Raw genomic sequence first — 25877 nt, 5'->3', positions numbered from 1 at the left:
TAGCTTTAAATAGGAAAAGTTGGCATTATTTTGTCACTTATTGAGCAGTAGGCTAGCTACACCAGGATGGCTTGAGGGTGAGTAAATCATGGGATAATTTTCATTTTTGGATGAACCATCCCTTTCAGCATTAATTTCAACATATATGGTAAAAACAAATCTTCAGCAATAGATAAAGGCTTAAATCAGTTTGGAACTGTTTTACTTCGCGGAAGCTTTGCGTATAAGATATTTAGACTCAAGACAATATTTCGTGTCTAATTTACTTGAGACAAGTAGCCGTGTAATAAGCAGGATAATGTACATCCAGCCGGTTGTTATCGAATGTGGTGAAACTAAATTTGATATACTCTCATTTGAAGAAATTGTGAGTGGCATTTGTTTAGAACACCAACACTATCTTTGATCAGCATTAATACTGATGCTTGACTTAACAAACACGATAATATAAATAAAATGATGATCTGTCCTACATTGTTTCCAATTGAATATTCTGTTTCACATTACAGAAGAAAAGCATGTTGTGAACGTCGTTTCATGTTGACTTTAAAGTGTCAGCTCAGACACAGGAAATTAAAATCCAGGAATTGAATCAAAACACTATTATAAAGTCATTGTCAGAGAGTAAATAAAGCTGTCAGTGATGATGAGCACATGCTGCATTGGTTACAGCGCATTATTGAGGCGTGCCACTCATCCGCTGCATCATAACTAATACATCTGAAGATCTGATTGCAGTACGCGTTCATTTGACCTTCATACCGGCCAAAGACACACGGGCCTCTTCGGATGAAACGCAGCTTCACTGAACGCAAATTCAGAGCAGATATTTGGCTCCATCGACGCATTTTTAGCACCAGAAATCCATTATAAAGGACGCATTACGCCACACAAACCAACTTCATCGCCTCAGTCAGAGACACTAAATATGAGACGAAAGATTTGTTGGGAGCTACAAAACCTCAACGACTGACCAAACATCACTGAAGCGAAAAATATTAGTCTTCGGAGTGTTTTGGAGGACACAACTGATGCACAGGAGAAGGGACACACACACATTTTATGCGTTTGGCAGACGCTTTTATCCAAAGCGACTTACATTGCATTCAAGGTACACATTTTACATTTATTCAGTTCTTGCTTTCCCTGGGAATCGAACCCTGATCCTGGCGTTGCTATGCGCTAACCTGAATTGTTTTTAGTTTTAGTCTAGTTTTAGTCGACTCAAATCTAATGCGTTTAGTTCAATTGTAAATCATTAATTGAGCATTTAACCCTTAATCGGCCCTTGGGCTCCAGCTGACCCCACTGGACTTTTCCTACATTTTTAAAAGTGTTCCCTTCATCTCAGGGCCATGAGACTCTGTGACTTTTCCTAAATAATCTATCTAAACATGCACAAACAATCTGGCCTTGATTTGGTTGTTCTATAGGTGTGTAAAAAAAAATTGTACCATTTAAGTCCCTCGGGGTCAGATTGACCCCACATTGAAAATGAATGGGAAAGTGTAAAAATTGCTTTTTTTTCACTTTGTTTGTAAAAAAATATCAACTAAATCCAGTATAAATCTGAAAATGTCTACATTTATATCAATGTCTGGTCCTAGAGCATAAACACAAAGTGGAACGAACTTTCTGTCTCATACACTCATACACACACACACACACACACACACACACACACACACACACACACACACACACACACACACACACACACACACACACACACACACACACACACACACACACACACACACGTGTGTGACTGCAACAGAGAGCATTTTTATAGAAACTGGCAAATAAAATCAACAAAACTGATATAAATCTGAAAAAATTCCATTCATAAATGAAGGACAAATACTAGAGCACAAATGCAACATGGAACAATCATGAGAAAGAGAGGGAAAAGGGCAAATAAAAGAAAGATGAACGGCAGCTTAACTTCTGCATAACTTCCCTATGGACCTCTAGTGGATAATGTGGTCATTGCACTCTCTTTCTTTCTCTTTAACTATAATTCCTAAAGTTTTTCCACAAACCTACAGATGGCGGTATTCTATCCCTAACACATAGAGCAATGTCCAAAAACTATTTATATTTAATTAAGATCATCATTCAAGTGATTTTTTTCATAAAAAAATAATTTTTAATGAGCCAATTTATGACATAGTTAAGTATTTGTGCAGTAAATAGGTAAAAAACTACCAAATTCCCACAAAAACACAGCATAAATGTATAGTTGAGAAGTAAATAAAAACAATTATATATAGTTTTCCATGTACAAAATGTATATTTTCTTATGCAATCGCTCTGTAAAAGTTTGGGGTCTATCTGACCCCAAGAGACTCAAACGTAAACCCTACTTGAGGGACGATTAAGGGTTAAGCGTCACATAACTGACTGTATACATGACAAAACTCACATAATTGTGTTTTTAACCGCTCAAGCGCAAAAATACATGAAAGAGCTCAGTTCACTTTTTTTTGTTTGTTTTTTAAAAACATCTGTCTAGTTTTTATAATGTTGTATTTCTGTTTTAGTTAGTATATCAGGTTAAGCTACAGCTACAAATAAGTGTAAGTTTATTTATTTTTAATTTCAGTTAACATTAATTTCAAGTAATGTTTTAATGGTTTTAGTGAACTATTATAACCATGACATTTTACTGAATAATGTGTGTCGGATACTGTTCTTAGTCTTTCCTCCTGACAATGAATTAAATCGGAATTAAATTAAATAGTTTGTGTAACCAAAAACGTATATATCATGCGTGACTTTAATTATAAACAAGCTGGAAATACACCGGGACTCTTATTTTGAAATGCCTTACTATTGCAGTTCAGACGAGGAGATCAAAATATGCAGCGTTACAATAGTCAAAATCATATTACTGTATAAACAAAGTAAAGTAAACATTGTGAGCACTAAAATTACTAAAACTGAAAATAAAATAAAATAAAATAATTGATTTGCTGCTTTATTAATCAGTCCTCAATTATGGATAATGGTTCTTCAATGTTCATATTTTGTGGATACATTTTATTTTCATGATTCTTTGATGAATATAAAGTTCAAAAGAACAGCATTTATGTGAAATGGAATCTTTTGTAACATTATAAATGTTACTTTTGATGAGTTTAATGCATCCTTGAAGCATCAAATCCTCATTTGAGAATGATTAGTGAAGGATCATGTGACACTGAAGACTGATGATAAATTCAGCTTTGATCGCAGGAATAAATTACACTTTACTATATATTCACATAGAGAACAGCTGATTTACATAGGAATAATATTTCACTATTTTACTGTATTTTTGATCTAATAGACGCACGCAGCCTTTGGTTCAAAAATATTAAAAATCTTAATTATTTCAAACTTTTCACTGCAAAAAACTTGCTTTTAAGCTTAAACTAGAATATTAAAGTAATATTCATAAATATAATAGCATATGATAATACCACAGTGTGTGATATTACCGAGTGTGTTCACATGTGGAAGTAATAGCTATGATAATAAAACTGAATTCAAGTATTTCTATTATAGACGTCCAGTTGGCAAAACATGACACTGACAATGATTGAAGAGAACAATATTTGCGCTTGACACTGAAATGCACTCGCTAGGGTACACCGCGTACCCGGAGAGGACAGAAAACAGAGCGACTATGGCATGCCGACACACTCCATTAGTGACGCGACCGTCATTGAGCCACACTTTAAACACACATTACACACACAAACGGATGCGGAGGGACGGTGTGACGGGTCAAAGGACCAGGTGCAAGATTTAGTGGCCGCTCTGATGTAGTTCATCTACACCTCATTACATCCAGTCAACAAACAGCTCCAGATGCAGCAAACAAACAAAACGCTGACCTATCCACTGCAGCATCACTGAGAGTCTGAACTACAACATTAAAAACATTTCTGATCAAAGAAAATATAAATATTCGTTGAAAAGCTAGAACTGCTGCATTAAACTGTTGAAGCACTAAAATTATTAACTGGAAATAAAACGTGCGCTTTCCTTGGTGTTCTCAAGATGGCATGCTCACTTTTTAGGGCACACCTCTTATAAAATAAAGTTACATATATTACAATTGCCTAAATAATGAGAATTTTAGATTTATGTTCTAAATATAATATTTTAATTATAGAAATATGAAGTGTTGGGAAAATGTAATTATTCCAGGCCTATGAAACTATAAAACTGCCAGTAGTTGGCGGCGTAATGGATTCAACTCGTTCTAACCTGTTCAAAAACGGTGAGTTATGCGAACAAAACCTACACTTTGTTTGAATCTATTTTTGTTGGAAAAATAGAGCAAAACTGTAAAAAATGACCACTTGTTGTTTATTGAACTGTTGTATAAAATTAATATTGCATTTTGCAATCGTGCTGATATAGGCTATTCTGGAAAATAGCAATCTTGCTTGTATGATATTGCTTAACTAATTTCCTCTTTAAAACCCTTTAACTGTCACCCCCCTTTTTGAGAATACACATGAAAATGCACTATCCAAACTTAAAGGGCTGTAATTCAAGAATGCTTTGGAATATAGACCAAAGTTTGGTCTCGTTTTAAAGACGACATTCTGCAGATTATTGCTGAAGTGAAAGCAATTCAAAATATGAAAGTATGAAATAGTTATGGAAGTTTAAATTTACTGTAAATGAAAAATACTGTACTAAATATTTTTTATTTCATATAAAATATATTTTACAAAAAAGAATTTACTCTAAAATTACTATAAAATCAAAGCCATATGTCTAACCAATTCGTGTTCCAAATTTGAAGTTGATATCACAAAAATTGAAGTCCCCATGAGATTTTGTTTAGGGTGCTGTACCAAAAATAGCCACCGGGTGTCATTCAAATTCCATTTATTGTTGTTTTGATGCATTTTCCTGTAAATTTCTGTCCAAATATTACTTCCATTACAAAACAGTCACCAAATATGGACCCTTGAGACTCAGACCTTTCCGACAATATGTGTTTTGTCAAGATTGGAAAAGATTTTGAATATAAAGTAGTTAAAATAATTGTTGTAATATGAAACATGACAGTGCCCACTAGGGGAGGAGCCCACTAGAATAATTTAGAGTAACGTTTCCATGGCAACACAATGTCCGATTTCAAAACGGTTTCACAGGATGAATTTTGAGTTTGTAAGCTTTCAAATGATACCTAATTTGTGATAATTACTTAAATATATAATATGAAAAAAAGGCGATCAAAAAAAGAGCACCAGGCGTCCCACCTGTGGGACGGTGACAGTTAAGAGGTTAATTACTTTCAAACAAATTTTTATTTTTTAGTTTGTTATTAGCCTATTTTTAATGAAAATACAACAACAATAAAATAGTACCAAAAAAAAACTTGTGTATGTGAAATTTTTGTTAAAAAAACGAATAAGACGGATGACATAAAATACCTATACCCGAATTATAACAAATGAATAAAAGATATTTGGAAATTCCCCTTTAAAACGGGGAACTCTCAGTTTGTGATTTTTTTTTATTAACAAAAGTGATCTTGCGCTTTTGCCTCCGCTATCGTCCTGTCAATCATCTCGCTCGCGCCTATGATTACAGTTACAGTAAAATTAAAATTCACCATCATCGGTTCCCATCCTCAGCCGATCTGCATGACAGTTTTTGCAATGACCATCAACACTAGATAAATGGGCAAATGGGCCTTAAGTTAAAAAAATACCTTTATCTACACAGAGGGATGTTCACGAACATGTTCTATGCGTTTCCTCATTTGCATCAACATGTAACTTGTAACTTTGATTGCCTTTCCTCCAGGACAACACCACGTTATTATTTTCTATATTTCTATATATTGTGATTTTTGCGCGTTCTCCCGCCCTTCAATTCAATGCAGTTGTTTCCGGATCGCTTTTTCCCCACTTTCTTTTTATTTATTTATTTTACTCAGTAACGGATGTGGTTCAAAATGTAGCATATACTATACTTAAAACAAAACATACTTAAGTAAAAGTAAAATTACAGATTTTTAAAACTACTTAAAAAAGTTGAAGTATGCAGAAAAACTACTCGATTACAGTAACGCGAGTAAATGTAATTCGTTACTTTCCACCTCTGCTGATCGATACCTGGGGACTTAGATCATTTCTCTGTTTGTATTCGTGCTTGTTTGTCCATGTGTGTGTTGCATGCTTGAGGTGCGACAATCTTTGATTTGTGTTCGCTCTTTTCTGACACTTCATCTAATTTTATCATCTGTGTAAACGGGCAAGAGAGGTTGTGAGTCAGGTATTTAATTAACATCTAATTAATGCGGGACGTAACAACATCAAACCCTCGACCGGTTGGCACGGCAGATTCCGCTATAGTCGTTGCCTGGGTTACGCATGTGGGGGGCGGAGCTATCAAAATAGGGACGTGACCCTTTTGGGTTATTAAAAACAATTTTGTTTTATTTTTGTATTTCCCGTTTTCATCTTAATTTTAGTTTAAGTTTTAGTAATTTTGTTGTGTTTTTGTCATTTTTATTTTTAATATATCTATATAGTTTTTAATCTTTTTTATTTTAAGTTTGAGTTATTTTAGTACATTAAGTTAAACTAAATTAAATTAAATGTTAATTATTTTAAGGTTTTTGTGGAAGCCGGGACACCATTCAAAAGTGATATTTTGTTTTACAAAAAAGAGAAATTAATACTTTTATTCATCAATGACACAATGTTTTGTTAATAAAATAAAAGTTAATAAATAAAATAAAATGAAATCTAATAATCAATAAAATATTTAAAAAATAACATTTATTTTATACATTTTATTATTATTTTATGGTTTGATTTTTTAGTTAACGCCGCCACATACCTGTTGAAACTTGTGTCTATAAGATGCATATTTTCATATTTCAGTTTCTCATTTGCAGTTTACAGTTATACATGTTGTTTGTGCTATTGCACCTTTAGGATCTCTATATGCAAATGTGTTTAAAGCTGCAGTAAAGCACTAGTGGTTACCTTGGTATTGGCCATGTCCACGATATACTGATCCCCTTTGATGCACTCGAGAACCTGGAACCCGTCGCGATCCAGAACTTTGGCCTGAGAGTTTCCCGCCACCACCAGAATGACATCACCAGTGACGCTGTACTGCAGAGATCTGATCTGATGACTGTAAACACACACACACACACACACACACACACACACACACACACACACACACACACACACACACACACACACACACACACACACACACACACACACACACACACACACACACACACACACACACACACACACACACACACACACACACACACACACACACACACATCACTTCAGACCTGATTTCTGACAAGTGTTCACATATATGCTCAATATATATTTCATTACAGGCATTGGTCTGATAGCAAATAACATTAGGACTTTCCATGTCAGGTTTCAAAAGTATTTATTACTTAAAATAAATGTAATTATTATTTTTTAATTAAGTAAATCATTGTCAATTAAATTATTTTAATTAAAAAAAAATATTTTATTCTTTCAATTAAAAACAAATTGCATTTGTATAGCACTGCTAATTGTAAAAAAATTATTTTATTTTACATTATAACGCATTAATGCCTGTTCACACCGATGATAACTATAACGATAAGTATAAAGTTTTAATTCTACGAGAATAGGGAAGTTCACACCACAGCTGTAACGTTAAGGACACAGAGGAACAAACAACAAAAACATTGACAGCCAATCAGAATCCACCCTGCTTTAACGAGCGTGTGCATTTAAACCGGCAAAACTGCAGCGCGCTTCTCGTTCTTGGTGTCAACTGGCCATAAATGTCCTATTTAAAATAAAACATTTTAATTAAAAAAATTATAGATTTAATATTTTATTATCTGAAATATTAGTTTTATACATGCATAATTAAATATTAATATAATACTTCATAATATGTATTATTTTTAGTAAGTGCTTAATTATTAAAATAATGTCAAATGCAAATTATATGACATATGAACCGTTTTATTTTGTAATTCTCATTCTCAGTGATGAATCATCACTGTAATATAATAACTATCTAAATAAGCATAGTTAAAGACAAGCATTACCACAATTCATAAATATAATTCGTTTAGGGGTGGCATTGGTCGTCTTCCCGGTCATAAGTGACCGAACACCTAAAAATTAAACTTCCTCCACCTTTTTTGATGGATTTGAATTTATTTACATTTATGCATTTGGCAGACGCTTTTATCCAAAGCAACTTACAGTGCCCTTATTACTAATATATAATAGAATATATATTAAAAAGAAAATCTCAAAGACTATTTATTATAAAGTTTTAGATATTTTTTTTTGTTAGAAATAGTTTTTTCTGTGAATTTGTGTTTTTGCAGATTTCCCATTCATTACCTATAGTGTCATTTTTGACCGAAGAGCACAAGTTTTTTTTACGACAACTTAGCATGCTCGAATCATGACCCCAATTTGTTTGTGTGTTTACACACCTAATGCTAGAAAAGTCACCAAGTTTCATATCATTCTGATGAAGCGGTGATTTTTTAAAATTCCAAATGTGGTTCATAGGTTCAGTTTTTCATAGGTGTGTGTATAAGTGTGCGTGTGTGTGTGTGTGTGTGAGTGGATGTGTCAATATCACACTCCTGATGTTTTAGAGTGTCACCCCTTTACTGCTGTGTACTTTTTTCAGCATCGTGGACAATTTGTAGATTGTAGACACAAATATTCCTTGATTTTTTGTGTTTTTGCCGATTTCCCATTAATTTCCTAAGGTCGGTTATTTATGACCAAAGACAATGAACGCTACTTTTTTTTTTACGACCAATTAGCATGCTCGAATCATGACCCCAAATTTTTTTTGTGTGTGTTTACATACCTATTGCTAGAAAAGTCACCAAGTTTCATATCACTCCGATGAAGCTGTGATTTTTACAATTTCAAAACAGAAAATTTTCCGGTCAGAAATGACCAATGAGATCCAGAGGGTTAAATAATATATCATTGTTGTTACAACAAGGGTGAAAACGTGTCATTAAAATGCCAAATGCAAATATTAACGGTCTTAAAATTTTAAAATTAATCTTATCTAATCTTAAAGTCCCAGTGAACCGGAAGTTGCAATCGACTTTAATTCAGTGATTTGACGTATTTCAGAGAGAAACGGAATACGAAATGAGCAGAACAGAGGGCGTGGTTTGTTTTTTCCCCCCTGTGACCTGATTGGATATAGAAACGTAGGCGTTTCATTCAGAAATGAATCTGAACGCAAGTTTGCAATCAGTTTAATGATGGCATGTCGAAGCCCAAGCCGTCAAACAGACGTCATCAAAAAAGGCCTACCAATGTAGAGGGGAGGAGCATTTTCAGATTTTGATTAAAGATTATGAAGCCAAATAATTTTTTGATGCGGTTTGACTGTAATGGAATGGATTGTTCACCACAAATAGCAATTTGCGCTAACAAAGTAAATATGGTCAGTTTTGATTTCATGAGGACTTTAAGAAATATGCATTTAATTTATAGATATATATGTTTATATATATAAACTTATTTTATATATATAAACATGTTCATGAACATCTCACTAAAAACAATAATAAACAGGACAATTTAGGACACATTGAGCGCCGTGACTGAACGAGAACTGGAGGCCATGAAAGAGCCCAGAAGCTTTGAGAACAGAAAACACGGGCACTGGAGGTCCGGTTACCCTCTCCGGGTCACTGGCTTTATGGGCTCCACATGTGTTTTCTTTGGCCGTGTCTGCTGGTAAAGGGATGGCACTGCACCTGGGTTGATGAACTTGTTAATGTGGCGTGGCGTTTTACGAATCGCAAACACAAAAGAGCGCTCAGGCTCAGCCAATTGGCTTCCAATATCTCGAGACAATTGGGTTCCAATTTTAGCAGGATTTCTAGGAAAAACAAGAGACAAGAACAAAAATACACGGCATCTGGGTGTAATCAGCTGGCCGGGCTGATTGGACTGGTCTCATTCCAGACGGATGAGGTGTAACGATTTGACCAAAAATAAAAACCTCGATTAATTGAACATCTGACCTCGATTACGATTAATGAACGATTATTTTGCTTCTTTTTTTTTTGCCCTCACAAGTTTTTTGAGTAAGTTCCTGATAAGGTTTGTACTGTAAATATTTTCTACTATTAAAGGTGGGATTTTTTTTTCTGATGAAAAAGTGCATTTCTTTGTGATTTTAAAATACTTGAAGGAAACGGTTCACTTTCAGCAGTTATTGTCTATGGGGCAGATTTCTGTTTGTTGTACATCAGATACAGATAAATTAACACATAGGCCTACATTACATTTATCTGAATGCATCAATGAGAGAGTGATTGTGTGTGTGAATTACTCATACCGTCTCTATTCATTATGAAGCTGTGGTTTGTACTTACTTCAAAGGTATTAAAATAACGGTTGAGTTTCTAAGCTACTTTAGTGACTTTACTTTAGTCACAGGACAGCGTTTCTGCGCTCCTCTGCGCGCGATCTTCGCGTGATGTGCGAGCTTCTGTCTCAGTGCTCGTTTGTCACAATAAATCAGGCATTAGTTCAACATAATACACATCTGATGGTCGAAACTCGCTTTAAAGGCCTGTACACATCGGGACGAATATCGCGCGCGCTTATCGCCAGCGTTTTTCGTGCCGTTTTTCGGCGCGTCTTGAGTGTTCACACCCAAGCGATTTTCACTGGCGCTGCGCCGAGTGAACGTGCACATTCAGTCGATGCGCTCGCGGTACACAAGATGGTGCTGCGGCACTTTAAGCCTCTGACACTCGCTTGTCACACAGAAGGAGAAGAGAGACAGTATTTACGTGCTTGCCAAAACCATAGACATATTATGTATATGGCCAAAACCATTCACACACTTTTTGCAAACTGGCAAGCAGCATTAGCAGTTCATCTTCTTCTTTGTCTACTTACTACTTCTTCGTCGTATCAATGTGTGCTCGGCAAGACCGTTTTGTGCTTGAGCGCCACCAAGTCGTGTTTTACTGTCATTTCAGCAGCTCCAGGCACGTGAACAAAAGCGCCGATCTCATTGGTCGGACAGTTTTTTACGCGCCGCGTCAAAATAAAAAAACGAACCCGAGGCGTTTTTTTAAAAATGGCGCTTTTACGCCTGCCGTTTTGCGCGTCGGTGTGAACACTCACATTGGCGCCCATTGTTTAGTCCCGAGGCGTTAAACGTCGGCGATAAACACGTGCGAAAATCGCCCCGGTGTGAACAGGCCTTAATGTTCAAACTGACAGGGCTTAAACCACATACAAATGACAAACTTTGCGAGGACCAGGTGATAGAGATCTGCCTTCAGGGTGCGCGCGTTGTCGCGTTTAAACGCATTTACTTGACAAACTTTACGAGCACGAAAGTGAAAGCGGCTTCGGGGCTTGCGCGCGCCGTCTCTCTGTGTGTGTGTGTGTGTGTCAGCGCGTAGGCTATAAGAACAGCAATTAACTGACCTGTATAAACGGTGTAAAACATGCAGTTACTATAGTGATTCTGGGCATCTATAAGCACAGTTAACTGCTCCTGCATCTGTGTGACTGCAAACTGCACTTGATGTGACCGACGGGGCGGAGTCACGTGAAAACCGAAATAACCGACATGGGAAAAATACATCAGTTAGAGGTTCTGAATGTCGGTTTCGGTTATTTTTCGATTAATCGTACAGCCCTATGTAACGCACATCAAAACCCCAGGAAGCGCTGGCGGTGGAGGAGAGAGACAGGGATGGGCATTTACTCACCATTCACACGGCTGGATCGATCGGAAGGCGTGCAGCGCCGAGTCCATCCCGGCAAAGTCCCAGAACTTCACATCGTAGTCGAAGCTGCCGGTGACCAGACGAGCGCCGGAAGGATCCAAAGCCAAAGCTGAAACCTGTACAATCACAGATTCATCAGATACGGGATATAATGCTGTTGGGGGGGTAAAACTATTAATATTCAGTGATATTATCGATGAAACGCACTGACACTATCACTATCAGACAAGAACAAAACTGAGTTCCATTATATGTTTGAACTGAATTGAGTGACGAACAAAATCTGAACTAAATTCAGTTTCATTTAGTTCCATTAGATGTGTCAACTGAATTGAATGATGAACAAAATTGAGTTTCCTTTAGTTCCATTAGATGCGTGAACTGAATTGAGGTCCATTTATTTTCATTAGTTGTTTGAAGTAAACTGAATTGAGTTTCAATTATATCCATTAGATGTTTGAACTGAATTGAATGATGAACAAAATTGAGTTTCCTTTAGTTCCATTAGATGTGTGAACTGAATTGAGTTCCATTTAATCTGAACTGAATTGAGTTTCATTAGATGTGTAAACTGAATTGAGTTTCAATTAGATCCATTAGATGTGTGAACTGAATTGAGATCCATTTAGTTTCATTAGATGTTTGAACTGAATTGAGTGACGAACAAAATCTGAACTAAATTCAGTTTCATTTAGTTCCATTAGATGTGTGAACTGAATTGAGTTCCATTTAATCTGAACTGAATTGAGTTCCATTTAATCTGAACTGAGTTTCATTAGATGCGTGGACTGATTTGAGTTCCATTTAGTTTCATTAGTTGTTTGAACTAAACTGAATTGAGTTCCATTAGATGCGTGAACTGAATTTAGGTCCATTAGATGTGTGAACCGAATTGAGGTCCATTTAGTTTCATTAGTTATTTGAACTAAACTGAATTGAGTTTCATTAGATGTGTGAACTGAATTGAGTTTAATTTAGTTTCATTAGTTGTTTGAACTAAACTGAATTTAATTCCATTAGATGTGTGAACTGAATTGAGTTTAATTTAGTTTCATTAGTTGTTTGAACTAAACTGAATTGAGTTCCATTAGATGTGTGAACTGAATTGAGTTTAATTTAGTTTCATTAGTTGTTTGAACTAAACTGAATTTAATTCCATTAGATGTGTGAACTGAATTGAGTTTAATTTAGTTTCATTAGTTGTTTGAACTAAACTGAATTTAATTCCATTAGATGTGTGAACTGAATAAGGTCCATTTAGTTTCATTAGATGTTTGAACTGAACTGAATTGTGTTCCATTAGATGTGTGAACTGAATTGAGGTCCATTTAGTTTAATTAGTTACTTGAACTAAACTGAATTTAATTCCATTAGATGTGTGAACTGAATTGAGTTTAATTTAGTTTCATTAGTTGTTTGAACTAAACTGAATTGAGTTCCATTAGATGTGTGAGCTGAATTGAGGTCCATTTAGTTTCATTAGATGTTTGAACTGAATTGAGGTCCATTTAGTTTAATTAGTTACTTGAACTAAACTGAATTTAATTCCATTAGATGTGTGAACTGAATTGAGTTTAATTTAGTTTCATTAGTTGTTTGAACTAAACTGAATTGAGTTCCATTAGATGTGTGAACTGAATTGAGGTCCATTTAGTTTCATTAGATGTTTGAACTAAACTGCATTGAGTTTCATTAGATGTGTGAGCTGATTTGAGGTCCATTTAGTTTCATTAGTTGTTTGAACTAAACTGAATTGAGTTCCATTAGATGTGTGAGCTGATTTGAGGTCCATTTAGTTTCATTAGTTGTTTGAATTAAACTGAATTGAGTTCAATTAGATGTGTGAGCTGAACTGAATTCAGTTAATTTAGTTTAATTAGTTGTTTGAACTAAACTGAATTGAGTTCCATTAGATGTGTGAACTGAATTCAGTTAATTTAGTTTCATTAGTTGTTTGAACTAAACTGAATTGAGTTCCATTAGATGTGTGAACTGAATTCAGTTAATTTAGTTTCATTAGTTGTTTGAACTAAACTGAATTGAGTTCCATGTGAACTGAATTGAGTGATCTGAACTGAATAGAGTTTCAATAGATGCTCTTTTTTGAGGTTTAAAACAGAATTAATATTCAGTAATATGATCGATTCGACTGCACTGACACTATCAAAAACAACAACATTTGAACTGAATTGTGAATTACAGCTGAATCAAACTTTGCAACACTGACACTGTTTTTGAACTGAATTTAACCAACATTAATCACCGAATAATGACACTTATCTTCTGTAGAGCTGCTTTACAGCTCAAATTCGTTTCATAATTGATGAATTTTGCAACATTAACACTTATTATCCTGTTTATTTCAGTGAAGCTGCTTTGAAACATCTGTATTCTATTAAGCACTATATACAATGTGACTTGGCTTGACATTTGGGGATGAATTTTAACTCATAATCAGATTATATAATCCTCACAAATCCCAGATACAGGCCGAGTGTGAGCCGGAGCAAGCGGCTGGACTTACGGTTTTATTGCCGTGCTGAAGCGTGATCTCATGAGTGTCCGGGATCTTCTTCACTGGATTCTGTTACAGAAAGAGAGAAAGAAAGACGGAGAGAAACATCAGCAACTTTTGAAGGCATCGACAGGAACGAACATGTCACAATATTCCTCATTATAATTTATTTATTTATTTATGATTTAATGCCATATCAGCAACAATGGCTATATTCATGACAATCAGCAGTATCACTTCAACACATTGTTAACAATAAATTAACAATTTTGTCTTAAAAACAATCACTATACAAAATCACGCACATACACTCACCTAAAGGATTATTAGGAACACATACTAATACGGTTTTTGACCCCCTTTCGCCTTCAGAACTGCCTTAATTCTACGTGGCATTGACTCAACAAGGTGCTGAAAGCATTCTTTAGAAATGTTGGCCCATATTGATAGGAGAGCATCTGCAGTTGATGGAGATTTGTGGGATGCACATCCAGGGCACGAAGCTCCCGTTCCACCACATCCCAAAGATGCTCTATTGGGTTGAGATCTGGTGACTGTGGCGGCCATTTTAGTTCAGTGAACTCATTGTCATGTTCAAAAAACCAGTTTGAAATTATTGGAGCTTTGTGACGGTGCATTATCCTGCCGGAAGTAGCCATCAGAGGATGGGGACATGGTGCTCATAAAGGGATGGACATGGGCAGAAACAATGTTCAGGTCGGCCGTGGCATTTAAACCATGCCCAATTGGCACTAAGGGGCCTAAAGTGTGCCAAGAAAACATCCCCCACACCATTACACCACCACCACCAGCCTGCACAGTGCTAACAAGGCATGATGGATCCATGTTCTCATTCTGTTTACGCCAAATTCTGACTCTACCATCTGAATGTCTCAACAGAAATCCAGACTCATCAGACCAGGCAACATTTTTCCAGTCTTCAACTGTCCAATTTTGGTGAGCTCGTGCAAATTGTCGCCTCTTTTTCCTATTTGTAGTGGAGATGAGTGGTACCCGGTGGGGTCTTCTGCTGTTGTAGCCCATCCGCCTCAAGGTTGTGTGTGTTGTGGCTTCACAAATGCTTTGCTGCAGACCTCGGTTGTAACGAGTGGTTATTTCAGTCAAAGTGTCTCTTCTATCAGCTTGAATCAGTCGGCCCATTCTCCTCTGACCTCTAGCATCAACAAGGCATTTTCTCCCACAGGACTGCCGCATACTGGATGTTTTTCCCTTTTCACACCATTCTTTGTAATCCCTAGAAATGGTTGTGTGTGAAAATCCCAGTAACTGAGCAGATTGTGAAATACTCAGACCGGCCCGTCTGGCACCAACAACCATGCCACGCTCAAAATTGCTTAAAGGGTTAGTTCACCCAAAAATGAAAATTCTGTCATTAATTACTCACCCTCATGTCGTTGGACACCCGTAAGACCTCCGTTCATATTCGGAACACAAATGAAGATATTTTAGTTGAAAGCTGATGGCTGAGAAAGGCTTCAGATAGGCCTCCATTGGCATTCAGTACATTGACACTTCCAAGATCCATGAAAGGCACTTAAAACGTCGTTACAAAGTCTATCTCACCACAGTGGCTCTACAATAATCATACAATGCGACGACAATAGTTTTTGTGCGCAAAAAAAAAATCAAAATAACACCTTTATCCAACTTGTTCTCGACTTCCGTGTATGCCTCCACGACGCATGCGCGAGAATATGACGCAGATCCGGCGTTCGGACATATGACCCAGAAGCGATTTGTTTACGAGCAGAGGAAGACGCGCGTGTCTAAGCTGTTGGATTCTACATTGATCGTGCTTTAGGTCTCGGCGTAGTGCTCAAAATGTGGCTTAAGTGTGTATTTCATCGATTCCCGAACACCGGCGCTACGTCATATTCTCGCGCATGCGTCGTGGAGGCACACATGGAAGTCGAGAACAAGTTGGATAAAGGTGTTATTTTGATTTTTTTTTGCGCACAAAAACTATTGTCGTCGCATTGTATGATTATTGTAGAGCCGCTGTGGTGAGATAGACTTTGTAACGACGTTTTAAGTGCCTTTCATGGATCTTGGAAGTGTCAATGTACTGAATGCCAATGGAGGCCTGTGTGAAGCCTTTCTCAGCCATCAGCTTTCAACTAAAATATCTTCATTTGTGTTCCGAATATGAACGGAGGTCTTACGGGTGTCCAACGACATGAGGGTGAGTAATTAATGACAGAATTTTCATTTTTGGGTGAACTAACCCTTTAAATCCCCTTTCTTTCCCATTCCGACATTCAGTGTGGAGTTCAGGAGATTGTCTTGACCAGGACCACACCCCTAAATGCATTGAAGCAACTGCCATGTGATTGGTTGATTAGATAATTGCATTAATGAGAAATTTAACAGGTGTTCCTAATAATACTTTAGGTGAGTGTATACCAATAACAGCAACAGTAATAATAAACACCAATTACATAGAATCTTTCAATTTAATATTTGACAGAAATTCTAAAATTACTCCTTTTTAAAAATGTCCATTAATGTGTTTTCTGAATAAAACCGTTCTCTAATATTATTTAAAAAACACACTTGTGAAATTCTTACACAGATCACAAACCGGTTTCTTTTCCCCGTTCAATAAATATGAACGAGTGAGTCTTGAATGTCCAATTCGGCATCTCGTTTATACAACCTGGTCATATCTATTTTCAAAATAATAACTAATAACTCCTTGATTTAAAACTGGATTCACCTCATATAATTTGTTATTTACACATTCGTTCCATTGTATTTGCCATTTCTTGTAAATGTACAGGTTCAATATGGGTTTAACGTCAGATGCTGGTATTTTACATTCTGTCATTTCCAACTGAAGTGCTTCCTTTGCTAATTATAATAATTAATAAGCAGAATAAAGGGGCGGGGCCTGGTTGAGTTAGATAGTCGTGTGTTGAAACTGCCGGTTATGGTAATGGACGGGACATTTCCCAAACACTTGACCAATCACAGCACGACCAATCAGAGCACAGTGTGCTTTCAGAAGGAGGGGCTTCATAGAGACAGAGTGTTACTGACAGACTGGGAAGAGAGGAGCCGCAACAATGGAGAATATGAGGAAATAATCAACATTACAGCAGGAAAACCTGCTCTAGTACAGCCAGAAACACAACATAACAGGTCCTCTTGAATTCAATTTAATTTCTTTCAGTGCACAACAAGCAGGCAAAATTCGTTCCCCGAATCAAACGCACGCAGGTCTGTGAGATTTGTGGCTCGTACATAACTCGCTCGGCACACCTGGGCCTGATGGGATACATTTAGCCCAGTACAGAGACATCACCGGGGCGGCCCAACACCAGAACCCATCTATCAAAACGGCCCACAGCGGCCCTCAAACACCACAGGCCTGGGAAAGAGGACGTCTGCACACTGTCAGAGAGAGAGACATTTACAACAGAGAGAGAGAGAGAGAGAGAGAGAGAGACAGACAGAGAGAGACATTTACAACAGAGAGAGAGACAGAGAGAGAGAGACATTTACAACAGAGAGAGAGAGAGAGAGAGACAGAGAGAGACAGAGAGAGAGAGAGAGAGACATTTACAACAGAGAGAGAGAGAGAGAGACAGAAAGACAGAGAGACAGAGAGAGAGAGAGAGAGACAGAGAGAGAGAGAGAGAGAGAGAGACAGAGAGAGAGAGAGAGAGACAGAGAGAGAGAGAGAGAGAGAGAGGGAGGGGATGGCCGTGATCAGGGTCTGAATCTCATGAAAACATGTCCAGATCATATTTCATCCTAAAATAATAAAAGAGAGGTTACACTTTAAGGTGATGTAGTTTCATTGTAATCAAGTAAGTACTGAGTAACTTCATGTTCTTACTATACAGTTACGGTTAGTTACTTAAGTAATTATGCATAATTGGCTGTTATTACTATAGTAAGTACTATAGTTAAAATAAAGTGTTACCAAAAGAGAACATAAATTATATTTTGCATAAAGAAAATTATAAAATAAAACATAAAGTAAAACAATGTCATTTTCAACTGTATTTTTGCATTAAATATCATCTTAATGTTTATTTTTTAACAATACAATTTAAATAATATATACTTTAATGAGTTATATTAATTAATTTAAATATTCATAAAATATTTATATTAATTCATTAAATAAATGAGATAAAATGTGCTTAATTATCATGAAATTAATGCAATTTTTTTACATTTTAAAAGTTTTAAAATAGGATTAATTTTGTTTATGTGAAATATATTTTTATATTATATTTTACTATTTAATTTAGATGTATTTATTCTCATTAGATTTTTCAATACTTATATAATAAATATTAATACTTATAATAAATATTACATATATTAATCTGAATAAATTATCCATCAGCATAAATGAAAAACAAATATTATCATGTTTATTTTGTATAATAATCATAATACAAATAATATATATATATATATATAAATACTATATAAAAAAATAAATTCATTTTATATTTACACTTATTTATACAAGCATAAATTAAAGGGACTACAAGAAATATTGCCATGTTTATTCTTTATAACAAAATAAATATTATATAATTTGTATATTTTATGTATATTTTTATTTGTATTATATATTTAAATATTTTTTGTAAGCAAATGATAATTTGGGGATAAAATGTGTCTTTATTATTTACACAAAATGCAGTTTTATTTTATATCATAGTATATTTTTATTAAATTATATATTTTTTTTAAATGAAATATATGAGCCAGCTGTATTCTTCAGAGGCTGGATGAGACTCGTCCAAACTAAAGAACAGGACGTCTCTGAACAGCTCAACAGAGACGATGATGGAGGTCAGAGGATTCTTTAACTCATTAAATCAAGACAAACCTCACATTCATGTCATGTGACCAAAACCGCACATGAACTGAGGAAGAGTTGCGGGTCCCTATTAGAACTGCACCAACAGTAGGTTTATTATTTTTATTCACTGTTTTTCTATTGGTTTATGTGTATTTATAATTCTTTTTAGAAGATTGTACAGCACATTGGTCAGATGTGGATGTTTTTAATTGTGCTTTATAAATATAAACTGATTTAAATAGATTTCTAGTGATGATAATGGCAGTGTGGCCCTCTAGTGGCGCCATGGACACATTACAAACACACACACAGCACTGTTATGAGATCATATATAACTCATCAGACAATTATGATTATGAGACGATTTCATAACAATTATGAGACAACAATTAGGCTGAAAATCTCATTCAAATAGTACAGTACTCCTGCTCTACGGCAAATAAATATGGTCAAAAAGAAATTTCACTTCCATGATATGACATGTCAACGTGAAACAAAGCGGGAAACTGATATATGATTAGATTGACTATATAAATGTAAACTAGGGTTGTAATCAACCAAAGAAAATCTTGGTCGACTGAAGTCCTGAAATTTTCGACTAAAAATCGACTAAAATGACGTTAGGAAAAAAAAAACTTTAAATGAATAAGCTGCACACTGTGTGCAGTACTTGGTAGCCATGTTGTCTGCCTAAATTAATTATAAATAAACATAAAAAACTAGTAGGCTATTTGCAGTATATTAAATGGTTTTTGAGCTGATTATTTTGCTCTGAAATGAGTCTGACACACGAGTCTGACGGCTCTGACAGCGTCGCATCAAGTGCACCTGCGCAATATCATAGCCTATGACTTCCGAAAATATAGTACTATGTTGTCAACTAGATATCATCACAAGAACTTTTGAGGAATATGCAACATAATTTAGACAATTGTTTTTGTCATATGTATTATAATAACTGACAGACACTCATTTCAGCCGCTCTGTGCAGCTCGAACAGGAGCTGAGCTCAACTCAGCGGCTGAGACACGAATAGACTATTAACTTAAAGCTTTTACTCTTAAACACAAAAGGCACGTCCACTTTAATAAAAAGGGAATATTTATTAACAAGCCAGATCAAGAGCAGAAAAAACGCTCACAATTAAATAAATAATATACAAGAAAACTAGCCTTCTTCAATCTGTCTCTCTTCTCCAGTGGGTTGGGCTAATCCAAAAGAAGTGGAAACAATGGGGGTGTTCTGAAGGCAGACTGTTACCTGTGAAACAAGGGTGCTCTCAAAACACCCCCATTAGCAATTAGTGCTTTCCACCTGATGAAATGAACGCGGCGCGGCAAAACTGATTAAATGAACGCAGCAAAACTAATGAAATGAACGCGGCAAAAAATCGACCAATCAGAATTTTGGTCGAGCCAGAACGTATCGACTAATAATCGACTAATCGACTGGGAGATTACAGCCCTAATGTAAACAGAGTTAAACATTCATCAGATCTGCAGCTCTTAAAGGGACAGTTCACCTAAAATGTTTTTAATTCTGTCATGTCGTTAATATTTTTGAATTCGTTTTTATTTTTATAAATGAATATCTTCATGTATGTTTTGAAGATGAACCAAAGTCTGAAGCGACATGATGGTTAGTACATCATACAAACTAACCCAGTGCTCAACGGTGTGAGACTTTCACTCACATTTGTGACTAAAAATAGACGTGTGTGTGTGTGTGTGTGTGTGTGTGTGTGTGTGTGTGTGTGTGTGTGTGTGTGTGTGTGTGTGTGTGTGTGTGTGTGTGTGTGTGTGTGTGTGTGTGTGTGTGTGTGTGAACTGTACAGTGTATTTTGGAGCATGTGTGCGAATAAATCCCTGCGGATCAGTTTACATAAATATAAGATCATAAAAACTCTTCAAATGGTGTAACAAGAGTGTTAATTATTGTTTCGAGGCGTCTTATATTTTAAGGATGGAAAAACATAAACACTGCCTAATGTGATTATTAATCTTCATAAGGCTGTGATTTCATGAATAAATGTGAGCGCTTCACGTGTCATAGCCTGAAGGTGGCGCTGTTGTGCGTTCAAGCTTGCGCGATCAATAAATAGTTATGCCAAACGAAACGAACGCTGATCAATCATGACTGTGTTTACTGTACGTGTTTATACTGTAATATGTTGTGTACGGGTGTAAGAACTCATATTTTATCTCCTCGTTTGAAACTCCTCCTCGCACAGACATTTCAAAATAAGAGTCCCGCTGTATTTCAGGCTCGTTTATTAAATAAAATTCACGCTGTGTGTCCAATTTACACCCGGTTATTATTTGGTTACACAAACGCCCCATCACTGGAAATACTGTTGACACAAATTATTACACATATAGATTCAGGTACACATTTCTACCAATACATTTCCATGGCTTTTCCATAACTTTTAATAAATATTCAGGACCTATCCTTCCATGAAAGTCTGTGTATACATGTAAAATAATATGCTCAAATGCCAAATCATAGCCTATCTTAACAAATTAAGGTAAATCTATAGATAGTTTCAACGGCAACAACATAAACAAACGTTTATGGCCCAAACTTAACTTCCAGTAGACGTCCGCAAAGAATCAATAACAACAGAGGCTGCGTTATCTTTCTTATCAGCGATCATCTTTCATTTTAATTGGGCAGCATTATCTTAATTTACATGTTTTTATTGTTTCAGCATGTTTATTATAAATAATCTCCCATTTCTGTCTGCAATATAGAGTGGGGGAAACGCCCCCCTTAAAGGGTCATACATTAATTAATACTTATTCCCGTAAGACCGTAGAGAAGAAGAAAAATATCTTAAGTTGTGTTCCGAAGATGAACGAAGGTCTTACAGGTTTGAAACGACATGAGGGATTAAATAATTTTTTTTGGGTGAACCAACCCTTTAAGGACCGTGTAATGCCGTTTTCCTTACAGTATCTATAAATGCTTGCGTACTCGCCTTCAATCATGCAATGCATCAGAATAACAAGTTTCTTTGTTTCATAACATAAGATTAATGTTTGGAAAGTTAACTTGTAGATAAAGTACCCTATTTGAGATTGATTGTATGAATGCATCACAAAAATATCCTGTGCTCTATGGGCACTGCCATCAATCGAGGACAAAGCGAAAGTTGTTTGATAAAGGCACATTTAAATATTTTGCGGGAAACATAAATCCGATCAGTTATCCAGATGGCGACCACTTGATGTGAACAAATGTAAATTCGCCGTGTCCTGATTGGCTGGTGATCACATGTTAATGCCAAGTGTAAACGCAGCCAGAATAAGTTTCTCTAGAGTAGATTATTTCTGATAACAAGCAAAATAAATAACAAGTAAATTACATTAGACATACAGTCTAAATGACATTAGACGCTGCTCTCGTATGACTGGATATTTATGAAGCGTTTAAGGCTTTTTGGTGAGTCGCATACACTGTTTTTGTGCTGGTGTCATATTCTCTCTGCTTGACTGTTAATATTTATATCATGTAATCCAAGAATAGTACGTCAAAAATGTGTTTGTACTGAATAGTGCGCCATACTATCCCCTTGCCAGACCGATAAACAAACACAGACCGGTAGTTAACTTCGGACCAGGCGCGTAACCGCGGCAACGCGCGTTCGTCCGATGAAACCGACTATACGGTACAAAATAAACGCTGACACACCAGTGAAACCATAGATATCCATAATAAAGGCTAGATGTCTTAAGGCGGAGTCTCTAACGTCATCACCGGCGGCCATCTTGTCACAGGCAGGGCTCTGTGGTGCCTGATGTAAGGCGATGATCTGCATGAACACAAATACTCTTATCTCACTGAAATCTTGACGGATTTACAAACGGTTTGGTTTCTTACAAACGTTATTAACGTGGCTATAATTATGGATGCTTGAACAAATTATGAATAATTTTTCAGAAGTATGCAGTGTCATAAATACATCTTTATAACAAACCAAACAGTTTGAAAAACGGTAGAAAATTGAGCAAGTTATGGTTATTTAAAAAGTGCAAGCACCATGAAAACAATGTTACAAATGAGCGAGCTGACTGTGACAAGATGGCCGCCAGGTGCGGACGTCGACCTCCATTGGCCAGCAGCGTGGACGAGACATCTAGCCTTTATTATGGATAATATCCATAATAAAGGCTAGATGTCTCGTATTATCTATGATATTATCTATGAGTGAAACACTGATAAAATACTGTCTGACCCTAGCAATGGATTAACACACATCAATGGGAGGACACAATGATAAATAAGTGAATAAAAGTGTCCAGTGACACTGACAGGAACTTTACAAGGTGGCAGTGCCAGAGAAAAACTTTTGAAATACAGCTAAGAAGATTTTAAAACAGCTTTGCCTCCTAGTATTTACCATTCATCTCATTGGAAAACCATCAATCATTAACAAGATGACGTCCTATTTTTTTTTATTTACTCGTATACAAACTCCAAATGCCAGACGATCCCCCATGCAAGGGTCAGAAATTAACTTCTCCATTAAGGGGCTCCTTGCAATTGATTTCCAAGAGCATTTTATTTATTTATAAGTGCAATTTTTAATGATTGCCTTTGTTGTCATTTTGTCAAATACTTAAAGTTAACCAATTACTTAAATCAATCAGAATACTAGTCTGTTACCAATAGAATTATATAATTAACAAAAGCCATCTTTACACTGCAGAGTGGAACAGAAGCTGCATCTGAAAGAGCTTAAATGCTTATTTTCACGGACTGTTTAATGTTACTCAAATTATAAAATGAACAGGAACTCTTTAAAGAGTCATTGTCAGTTATTGATATTATAATTATAATCCATAGCTTAACTGGATTATGCTCATTTGCACTGCCGACTGTTATTTACAGCACCAACTGTTTACGTTTGCATTTTGCACCGTCCTTCTAACTATAATATGCAATCACTTTCCACTCCACTTTTACACTTTTTTTTCGGATAGCTTCTGTCCATCATTTATTGCACTACCTTAAAGGGGTGGTAAACCACGATTTCACTATTCTAACTTTAGCTAGCGTGTAATGTTGCTGCTTGAGCATAAACAACATCTGCAAAGTTAAAACGTTCAAAGTTTAAAGCAAAGGGAGATATTTGCTTTTAAAGAAATCAGTTTCTAAGGACTACAGCAAACGGCCAGTAGGCGACTACACACATTCCTCCAGGGTTGGTGACATCACCAGCCTCAATATTTACATAAACCCCTCCTCCGAGAATATTAAATAAGGGGGGGTGAGGCCATTTTGTATCGCGGCGCTGTTGTGGTATAGTAGGCTGGAGTGTTGTTGCCGCGATGCAGAGGAAATGCTGTTATTTTCATCCGGATTGCAGGTCTGGGGCACTTGCTCTGTTCAGCCTTCCTTGGGACGGGGGTGCGTTGCAGAGCGTTTAACATACAGCATGTTATATGCACGTGTGTTTAAGACGGGGAACAGGCGCACTCTGGGCTTCCTGCAGCACATCTAACAGAGGAAAACATCCACCGTCTTCGCGAGTTCAATGCTGGATTTGCACAATGTCAGATGCGCGAGACAAACACTGCCGGTGCGTGGATGCACGACGCGCGCGCTGCACATTTCACGGAGGACAACACAAACTTCCACAATGTTCGCGAGTTCAATACAGGATATGCACAACGGCTTGTCCTGAAAGCTGGATTTACAAACAGAAGCTGTTTACGGGCCACAACCTGTAAGTCTGATTTATTTTTCATCGATGTGTTTTCCTGTAATAGGTTGTAGCAAAGAAGTAAACAGATGACAACGCTGTTCTGCAAACCAGTCTGTTAAATGCTCATTCATACTTAACGTTATCCAACGAACACCTAACGTTACAAACACTAACGTTAAAATCTCAACAGCGAACTTGACATTAGTGTAAATTCTAGTAAGATTCTTTGATTAGAGCTTTTATGTGTTGTTTATCTTCAGGCTTGCTAAACATGGTTCTGTGTGTGATTTGGCCACTAGTAAAGCCAGTGCTTAGTGTTCGTTTTGGGTTAGTTCTTGCGACAGATATTTGGCTATAATCGTTCTAAAAATACAAAAGTAACAGTGGCATTCTGTAGCGATCACTATAGATCCGCAGTCTTTACTCTCGAGGACTGAACAGGTTCTGCTCGATCATCTTCACTAAAATGTTCTGGGTCTGATTCGGGCTCAGATTGGTGTGGTTTTATTGAAAACATTGTTTCTAATAATGTTACTGCCAAAGCACAGCCTCCAGGTAAAGGTAAGGGGCGTGACGTTTCCGACAACCGTGCACTGCGGTTAGTGAATCAGAACACACTAGGCCAGCTAACCAATCAGAGCCCACTGCGTATTTTTGAGGGACTGGCTTCATACAACCCGGAAAGCATCAGACCTTTTACAAGGAGGGACAGAGCAGTGTAGAATAAAGGTCAAATATATGACAAATAAGGCTTCTTTTTTTTTTTAAACGAAGCATGAACACATGTTACAGTGCACCCCACAAACACAATCAAGCCTTCAAAAGAATGTGTTTTACCACCCCTTTAATCCACTGCTATATTCCTCATCTTAGCCTGACATATCATTGTATACCTCTATCTGTAAATTCTGTTTTCTGTTTCACTGTACATATTCACCTGTAAATTCTGTTTATAGTAATAACCATCTCTCTCTATATATATATATATTTATAT

General features: G+C 36.4%; 1 protein-coding gene across 1 annotated transcript in view; it reads right to left on the bottom strand.

Annotated features, from left to right (window-relative positions):
• wdr70 (WD repeat domain 70) overlaps positions 1–25877 on the bottom strand; it is a 194588-nt gene that overhangs the window by 160057 nt on the left and 8654 nt on the right. Inside the window, exons 6-8 of the mRNA XM_079803825.1 lie at positions 14334–14393; positions 11792–11925; positions 7008–7161 (exon numbers count right to left, since the gene is read on the bottom strand). Coding sequence (XP_079659951.1) covers positions 7008–7161; positions 11792–11925; positions 14334–14393 — 348 coding nt within the window. The remainder of the gene's footprint in view (positions 1–7007; positions 7162–11791; positions 11926–14333; positions 14394–25877) is intronic.

The sequence above is a fragment of the Gobio gobio genome (genome assembly GCF_949357685.1).
Source record: "Gobio gobio genome assembly, chromosome: 22".
Classification (NCBI taxonomy): Eukaryota; Metazoa; Chordata; class Actinopteri; order Cypriniformes; family Gobionidae; genus Gobio; species Gobio gobio.
Note: the sequence above shows the minus strand (reverse complement) of the source record. Positions and strands in the feature narration are given on the sequence as shown.